The sequence below is a fragment of the Macaca nemestrina genome, chromosome 1 (genome assembly GCF_043159975.1).
Source record: "Macaca nemestrina isolate mMacNem1 chromosome 1, mMacNem.hap1, whole genome shotgun sequence".
Classification (NCBI taxonomy): domain Eukaryota; kingdom Metazoa; phylum Chordata; class Mammalia; order Primates; family Cercopithecidae; genus Macaca; species Macaca nemestrina.
The window spans coordinates 207,540,939-207,550,107 of record NC_092125.1 but is presented as its reverse complement, the minus strand read 5'-3'; the positions used below and the strand labels follow the sequence as shown (position 1 = coordinate 207,550,107).

Below are 9,169 nucleotides of genomic sequence, written 5' to 3'. Positions count from 1 at the left end.
GTAACAACTGCTGATGCCTATCTGGGCCTGGGGCACTGAGATCGCCCGGAGATCACAGTGTTAGCTTCGGTGCGGGGTAGAAATTAGTAGAGGACAGGGGATCTCTAGGGCCTGGTGAGTTGAGGGCCTAAGGGGAGCAGGTCCCAGGCTCCTTCCAAGCCTCAGCCCAGATCAGGCCCAGGAACCCAGTGTGAATGTGTGTGCGGGGGGTGGGGACAGGGTGCTTCCCTCCCCTTGGAAGGAGAAGGAACATCTGGGCTGGGATTCCAAATGAGCTGAGCGGGGGAGAACGGTGGCCCTGGTGTGGTGTGTCCAGGGGAACACCGCTGGGAGGGAAGAAGCCAGCAGGGCCTCTCGGGCTGAGCCAAGCGCGCGCCGGGGGCTTGCGGCGGGGACCGGGCCGGCCCTCGGGGCGCGGCGGGGGCGGGGGTCCGCGCTGGGAATGCCGCGCCGCGGGGGCTGGGGCGGGGCTTCTCCGGCTCCGCCCCCGCGCAGGTAGCCAATGGGCGCGGCGGCGCCGGGTGACGGAGGGAGCCGAAGTGCTAGTGCCGCGGCGGCGGCTGCGGACGGCCCAGCCGGAGCGCGAGGGGCTCGGGGGGGGCGCAGCGGTTCGGGTCGCAGAGCCAGGGACCCCTGGACCCGGGAGGCGGCGCAGCCGGGGCCGCCGGAGGAGCGCGGGTGGCCCGGCGGCGGCGCGATGCCGCTCGCCCAGCTCAAGGAGCCCTGGCCGCTCATGGAGCTAGTGCCGCTGGACCCGGAGGTGAGTGAGCTGGGCGGGGGACGGGCGCCCGCGGCCGGCGAGCCCGGATCCTCACAGGGGCGGGGCGGCCCGAAGAGCCGCTGTAGCCCGGCAGGCGCCCGCGAGGGCGCGAGTGCCCTCCGATCTCTTGCCCACTGTCCGGCTCCACCCCCCTATGCCCCGGGTGTTCGTGTGCGAGGGACAGTTCCGCCAAGCGCCGACTACCTCCCCGCCATAGCCAGGAGAGGGGATCCTGTGGGGCGCTGAGATCTGGCCGCCTTCACCCCACATCTAGGACCCGTCCCGGCATCTGTCCAGAGCTGTCGGAGCTTCCTCCATTAGTGCAGACGGGGAGATCTTCAGTGCCAGATGTCTGGGATTCTATCAGAGACAGGGGTTATGGGACCCCCCACTTCTCCCAGGGCCTTCCGCCAAGAGCCCTGCATCTGGCTTCATCGCCGCTGAGCCTAGAAGGATTTCCCCTCTTGACCCCTGGCGGTTGTGGAGTGTGGGATGGCACCACCCTTCTGGGACTGGAACTCCTGATTTTCTTTGCCCTGAGGCTAGGGCCAGAGGACACCTGTGTTCCCTACCCTGGGCTGTGGAGAAGAGAGTGGGGAAGAGCCCTTAGACCTTGTGAAGATGATTCCTGGCAGGGCGTTGGGGGACCTTGGTGCCTGCCTCCCTTCTTATGCCCCTTCCGGTAGGAAGGGCTGGGCCCTTGGGGAGTTTGGCTTCTGCCAGCCCAGATTCCCCAGACAACTCAGCTCCTTCTCTCCCAGAAGCAGCTCCTGTCCTCCCTTGAGGACTCTGTAGCTCCAGTCCCTAAGCGTGCAGAAGGCCACCTCTTCCTGTGCCTTTTGACCCCAGGGTCAAGGTCAAGCTCCCGAACGAGCTGGTGGAAAACTTCCTCCTTAACCTCTTGCTGGGAAGGAAGCAGGTGATACTGTCCTTCCCAGGTGATTGTTGCGGGTATGCAGGGAGGGATTGGAGGCCTCATTTGAGCCCAGGATCTGAGATGACTTTCTTCCAGTTTGGGCCTGGAGACCCTGCCTCAGTCCCCTCCTCTGCCCTCTCTTACCTAGGGCAGCCACCAAGTGTCCTGCCTCTCAGGACCACAGCCTAAGATCAGGGTGAGCACCCAGGGTCCCCAGCCCCCAGGGTGTGCTGCCCCTTTAAAGGGATGGCCGACACTGGCTATTGGAGGGTGGGCGCGGCAGGATTAGGTAACCAACCTGAAGGCGCAATTTGGAGTAAATTGCTCTGGGATTCCTGCCATGGGGATTTTACAGGCACTGCTAGGCTGCTCAGAGGTCCTCTCGCTGACTCACCCTCTGAGGTGAGGAACACTGCCCTCTGCAGCCCCTGTACTGCCACCCCCTACTAGGACTGGGGCACAAGGTCCTGGGGGTGGTGCTCAGAGGTGCATTCCTTTGCCCAGGCACGCCCCGGGACCAGGCCTCCAAAGGGGAAGGTAGGGCTGGGAAAGGCTGGGGAGAGACTATGCTGATAGGGAGGGTGGACACCCAGGAGCTCGATCCTCGGTCTGGGGCACCACTTCCTGCTCCTCTTTAGGGAATCCTGAGGCAGGGGCCAGCTTCCCAAGGGGCCAGATTTAACTGGGAAACTATCTCAGTTTTGAGTTCTGTAACACCTGAGGTCTGTGAGAGGCGAAGACCAGCGGACTTCCTGGGATTCGTGGGACAGGGGGACGCGATTTCCTCAGGAGTTTCGCTCCAGAAACGCTGTGTGATCCTCAGTCAGTCCTCAGCCTGTCTGGGCCTCTGCTTCTCCAGTGGCAAGTGCTAGGTTCTAGCCTCCACTTCCTGGGCCTGAGAGGGTGCAGAGTGTTGGGTACTGTTGTCTGGTCCCCCCTCCCCCACTCCTGGAGGTGCCAGGCGACTGGGTGTTATTGTTTGGGTAACAGGAGCCACAGGGCAGCCACGGTGCAGGTTGGGCTGTTCTCACTGGAGAACAGGGCCTCGCTGTTCTTAGCCCAGGTGACTTGTAAGCGATACAGCCGCCTGACCTGCAGGTACAGGCACCACCGCTGCTGGCAGCTCCTAGCCAGGAAGGAGGCAGGTGAGGGGCTGGTGGGGGGCTTTTCATAGGGACCTAGGATCTGGACTGCTCTGCCCTCCCACAGTGCCGCTGAAAATGGGCCGCTGGGAGGCAGGGCCTGGCCCAGGGTGCAGCCCAGGTGGAGTAATCTATGGGAAGTGTGGGTGAGGATTTTGCCTGAGCTTCGCTTAGCTTTGTTGAAAGCAGTAGTAGCCTTGTCCCCGGGCCCAGTTCTGCCACGTACAGAGCTTTACTATGTGCCACTCATTCTGCCTTACGAATGTCACCCCACTTTAATTCTCACAACAGCTTCTCAAGGTAGGGATTATTACCCCCATTTTCAGATGGGACAACTGAACTCAGGCTTATGCGTTAATATCAGAGCCAGGATTGCAACCAAGATCTCTCTCTCTTTCACCAAGTGGGAGAGAGGCTCAGGGATGGGGAAGGGCTGGAGCCACACTAGCCCAGGGGGAAGGTGCTCCAAGAGAGGCTCCGGATGTTGGCAGACTCTCCTTATCCTGCAGGGCCCTTGTCCAGTCTTTGCCGAGGGCTGGCAGTGCCAGCCAGCCCTGGCACCTGGCCCCCAGCCTCCAGCAGTGAGCAGGGCTGCCAATGCTGGGCTCAGAACCCAGCTCCTGGGGCTGCTTCCTGCCTGTGGGGCACGTGCTGTCCTTCTCCATCTGCTGCCCAGCTTCTCCAGACGCTGCCCTGGGCCCCTCTTTCCAAGACAGAGCTGCTTGGGTGGGAAGGAAGGATGCCGGTTGGAACCCACTTCTGACATCTTGGAACTGGGGGCAGTGGTCTGGGGCCCTGGGCATCTGCCCTCATGAGCAGTGCTCTCTGAGGAAGAGGACGGAGGGTGGGTCTCCAACCTCTAAGAGGCCAAAGGACTCCTAAGACAAGGTCCTTCATTCAGTACTCTGCAAGGTCAGCACCATTGTCCCCATTCAGCCATTTATTTAGCACTTAGGTGATAAGTACTATTTCAAACAACAAAGTGCAGATGTCAGCAAGGCACACCTGCCCTCATGATACAGATAAGGAAACTGAGACTTTATTTATTTTATTTTTTTTTGAGGTAGAGTCTTGCTCCGTTGCCAGGCTGGAGTGCAGTGGTGCGATCTCGGTTCACTGCAACCTCCACCTCCCGGGTTCAAGCGATTCTCCTGCCTCAGCCTCCTGAGTACCTGGGACTACAGGCCCGCATCACCACACCCAGCTAATTTTTGTATTTTTAGTAGAGTCAGGGTTTCACCATGTTGGCCAGGATGGTCTCCATCTCCTGACCTCGTGATCCGCCTGCCTCAGCCTCCCAAAGTGCTGGAATTGCAGGCATAAGCCAGTGCGCACAGCCGAAACTGAGACTTTAAAAAGTGATATGAGGCCACGCGTGGTAGCTCACGCCTGTAATTCTAGCACTTTGGGAGTCTGAGGCAGGTGGATCACCTGAGGTCAGGAGTTTGAGACCAGCTGGGCCAACATGGCAAAACCCTGCCTCTACTAAAAATACAAAAATTAGCCATGCGTGGTGGTGCGGCCTATAATCCCAGCTACTTGGGAGGCTGAGGCAGGAGAATTGCTTGAATCCGAGGGGGTGGAGGTTGCAGTGAGCTGAGATTGCACCACTGCACTCCAGCCTGGGCAAAAGAGCAAAACTGTCTCTAAAAATGAAATAAAAATAAAAAGTGATATGACAGACCCAAGGACAGAATAAGTGGCTGGCAGAGCTAGGATTAGTGGCTGTATCTTTGTGGCTGCATAGCTGTGTTCTTTCAAGGATCCTATGCAGCAGTCAGGCCAGAGGGGCAGATGACCCAGGACCCGGGCTCTGAGTGGGAAGCTGGCACCCCGCAACTCCCCTGACCCCCCTACCAGTCTGTTCCCTAGGGCTGCCTGTTTCCCTACTCTTACAGGTTTGGTGTTTCGTAAGAATGACACCCAAGCCAGAGATATAGGGAGTGGAGGCAGCCAGACTGCCTTGGGGGGATCCCTAAATCATCCAGGCCACTGCTCAAGAAGCCCATACCTCTGGGTACACCTACCCCTTCGTCCCCTCCCTCAGTAGACTTGCAGACACATGACTTTGGGTTATGGTCACGTGTCTCCCACCTGCCTGCTGAGGGACCTCGGGTGAGTCCCTTGACTCTCTGAGCCTTATCTGAAAAATAGGAGTAATAGGACCTGCTCTGGCCTCCTTGCTCTCTTTGCTGGGTTGAACTTTCATTGGATAAACCACATGCTGGACTCTGGCTGGGTGCCAAGGAGTTGATGATGGACAAGCCATGGCCCCTTCCTGAGTTAACCTGCAGCGTGCTTGGTGCTATGGGGGTAGAGAGGAGGGAGGAAAGAACATGAGGTTGTGTGGACAGGGGTGACATTTGAATTCAGTCCTGATAAAAGACCAGGAGTTTGCCAAAGTGACAAGGCAGGAAAGACTTTCTTGGTAGAGGCAGCCACCACACAAATGCTGGGGATATAAAATAGATTGTTTTCAGGGTCTCCAGTTGTTGAGTTTAGCTCAAAAATATGGCCCAATGATAAGAATGGCTGTTGTTTGTAGGCCAGTTACATGCCAGGTATATATATTTATAGGCATTATTTCATTTACTTCTTGTAGCCACCAATGAAGTATGTTACTTTGATCCTCATTTCACAGATGGGGAAACTGAAGCCCCCATAAATGAACTAACCTTCTAGGGGTCACGCAGGTGGTAGAAGCCAGAATTTGAACCCATAAGGTCAGGTTGAAAAACCTACATTCCTAGTGATTGTGCTGGGCAGTTGAAGATGATGGCCTCCAATTCTATGCTAAGGAGCTGGGACTTGAATCTACAGTCCGTGGAGGCCATGGAGGGGTTTGGGGCCTGGTACATAGCAGATTCTCAGCAAATCTTGACTGAGTGAGTTGAGTGCAGTAGTTGCACTTAATTTTAGGAATAATGAAGGTTTGGAGTGGGGAAGGCCATGGGGCAGGGAGCTGGTGGGTAGGCTGTTCTGATCATCTGCAGGAATTATGTCAAGAGTTTAGAATGCCGGGTGAAGTGGGGCTCAGTCTACAAAAGCATCCCTACCCCAGCCCAGCCCCTGGGCCCTGGCCAACCCATCCCTTCTCCCCAGGCTGCTGAGAGATGACAGTGTGTGTATGGATGTATGTGTGGAGGGGCCTCTAGAACATTTGGCCCCTGGGGAGAGATTAGGGGCATTAAAGGGGCTCAGGGGGCAGGATGTCCTGGGAGTGGCAATGGGGAGCTCTTCCAGGGGCAGGGAGATTATGTAATGGGTAGAGCACAGCTGTGCCTGCTACTGCCAAGCAGGGCTACAGCTGCCCCATGGAACCAGCTCCTGGCTCCAAAGTCCAGATCCAGAGCTGTTCTAGAGCGGGCCTTCCTAGCCGTTGGGAACCTCCTGTCTGCCTCACCACACTCTCCCTGTTCCAGGAGGGGTGGGGCGATTTCTTCAAGCTTCCAAATACCTAGATAGGGTAGGTTACTCACCTCACATCACACAGGAAACAGATGGGCTGGGTTTGACACACCCCAGCGTATTTAATAACCACCTGAGAGTGAAGTCTGGGGGCTGGAAAAGGCAAGACTGACCAGAGAGGGGCTCTGGGCTCTGGGCTGTCATTCAGCTGACCTTTTTTGAGCACCTCCTGGATTTGGGACCAGATTTTTAATCCCCACTCACGAGTTGTGTGACCATAGGCATCATCACTAGGTACCTTCAGAGCCTCAGTTTCCTTCTCTGCCAAATGGGGCCAGGGCCTCCTTCCCAGGGCTGTCGTGAGGATTAAATGGTGCCACAGGACCCAGGCGCAGTGGCTCATGCCTGTAATCCCAGCACTTTGGGAGGCTGAGACGGGCGGATCACCTGAGGTCAGGAGTTTGAGACCAGCCTGGACAACATGGTGAAACCCCATCTTTACTAAAAAAAAAAACAAAAATTGTATTTTTAAAGCCAGGCATGGTGGCACATGCCTGTAATCCCAGCTACTTGGGAGGCTGAGGCAGGAGGATCACTTGAACCTGGAGGCAGAGGTTGCAGTGAGCTGAGATTGCACCACTGCACACCAACCTGAGCAACAGAGCAAAACTGTGTCTAAAAAAAAAAAAAAAAAAAGAAAACGATGCCACAGGTGCGAGGCACTGAGCCCACTGCCTGCCATGTGGCAGAGGCTTGGAAGAGAGCAGCTGTTAGCACCAAGCCCTCATGTCTGCCCTCCCGGGACTCCCCGTCTATTAGGAAGGGCAGGCCTGTGTGTAAATAGTCTCTGCAGTGTGACAAGTGCTACAATGAAGGCTGAAGTGGAGGCAGCAGTCATTCTGCCTGGCAAGGTCAGGGGAGGGGTCCTAGAGTGGGGCAGGGCAAGGATAGTAGCCATCATCTCTGGGTTGCACACTTTCCCAGACTTTGTCTCCTTCTACCCTTGCAGCAACTCTGGTAAGTCAGTGTAACTACCCCACCCCATGTTACAGATGGGGAAACTGAGTCCTCTCACAGTTGACTAGTTTGTACAAAGTTTGTATCTGGTAGAGCTGGAAGCCACACATGACCCTTCCTTTCTCCCTGGGAGGAGGTGACATTTGAACTAAGTCTTCAGAGATGAAGTGTTTGCCAGGCAGACAGCATGAGGGTGAGAATGCTGGCCCCTGGGAATGTTCTGCCTGAGTCATGAGGGGCCATTGCCACAATCCTTGGTCTCTGTGCCCTCACCGTGAAAGTGGAGGTGGACGGACCCACCCAGGACTCCTGCCCCACCACCATGGCCTCCATGGCTATTGGGAACAGCTAAGGGTGGGGGTGCCCCATGGAGTCTTTCTCCCAAGCGTGTAAGTTCTGACAGTGCTCCCCCAATCTCCTTTCTCTTTTCCAGAATGGACAGACTTCAGGGGAAGAAGCTGGACTTCAGCCATCCAAGGTGAGGACCAGGGCCAGCACCCTGGGCGAGGGGCTGTGGAGGGTCCTGTTTGCATGGCCTTGGAGGAGGTTGAGGGCCCCAGCCTCTAGCCCCTTTGCCCAGCTCAGCTGTCCTTCTCAGGGCCCACCGAATCCTTGTGGCAACCTTGGGCATAGAAATCACTTGTTCCAACCTTCCTATTTTGTAGGTGAGGCAACTGTGGCCCAGAAAGGGTCAGGAGCAGAATCCAGGTCAGGGCTCTGGTTACCTGTTACCCAGGCCAGGATGTGCCTGTGGTTTATTTACTCATGGAATTCATGCTGGCTCTAAGGAGTGATGGGAGGGGCTCAGGCCAGCTGTGCTGCTCCTTTTGGTAGAGCTGTGCTTGTCAAAAGCCTAGAAGTGAGCATCTGGGCACGTGAGCTGAAAAGGGGGTGCTGGTGGCTTCTCAAGGCTAACCAGGCCCATTGCCTGGCATGTGGCACTCATGGCATTTCTTAGGGCTTCCACTTCCAGTCTGGGGCTCATTCCCTCACCACTGCTATCTCTGCTTCCCCTGGGCCCCTTCCTGTAGCTCCCTACCCCCTGTTGCAGGTTTTGTGTGTTGCCAAAAGCACCAGGGACTAGGTGACAGTGTGTGACCTTGGGGAGGTTCCTTGTACACTCTGGGCCTTGGCTTTCTCATCTCTATATTGGAAAAGACCACATCCCCTTCACAGGGTGGCCGTGAGGTCACAGGAGATGCTGGCCATGGAGGGTCTTTGGAAGCTGCCTAGGCAGGGACAGAGCATGGACTCTGGTGTTAGAGCAAATCTGGGTTCCGGTCCTGGCTCCATCCCCACCATTTAACCAGAAGCTCTTCTCCCTTCTGAGTCTCAGTTTCCTGAGCTGTAAGTTGGGGAAATAGTGCCTATCTCACAGGAGCAATGTGAAGGACGATGAGGTAGTAACTGCCTGGCACATGGCAGCTTTGGTGCCAGCACCGAAAATGTCCTTGTATATTGCTCAGCTCAGCTTCCTGCCAGTGGCCCCACCTTCCAGACCTAGGTTGTCTTGAGCACCAGACCTGCCATAAGCTTGACCTTTGAGATGGATTCAGAATTAGTCCTGATGTTTACCTTGACTTAGCTTCCTAAGATGAGGTGACTGAGCTGGGTAGGGTAGGGCAGGTGAGGGAAGCAGGCTCCCACCCTCTTCTCTGTGGGTTGCTGTGGCAACCTTGGACCAGCAGAGGCCAGTAAATAGTGTGGACTGGGCCCCTTGGTTTATCTCAGCCCATGTCTGCAGAATCTCCTCCCACAAAGTAGCTACCTCTTGTTGCCTAGTAACAAAATGAAGAAGCTGTAGGTTCCCAGTGAAGAAACAGGGTGTTCAGATCTCAGGGCTGAGGTTCTGGGGGTTGCAGAGGAGCTTGCAGCATTTAGGGACCTGTGCTGAGTACAGCTTCTCACCTCAAGAACTGGAGGGGC

The 9,169-nt window shown here is 56.4% G+C and overlaps 1 protein-coding gene across 2 annotated transcripts in view; it reads left to right on the top strand.

The window, feature by feature from the left end:
• The first annotated feature begins 536 nt into the window (after positions 1-536).
• The window catches only part of LOC105494511 (ribosomal protein S6 kinase A1), a 46,649-nt gene continuing 38,016 nt past the window's right edge, over positions 537-9,169 (top strand). Inside the window, exons 1-2 of one of the 2 annotated variants that reach the window (XM_011762997.3) lie at positions 537-760; positions 7,677-7,721. In XM_011762997.3, coding sequence (XP_011761299.1) covers positions 698-760; positions 7,677-7,721 — 108 coding nt within the window. In that variant the 5' untranslated portion in view covers positions 537-697. Of the gene's footprint in view, positions 761-7,673; positions 7,722-9,169 lie in introns of those variants that run through there. The other variant, XM_011762998.3, reaches the window with a different exon arrangement.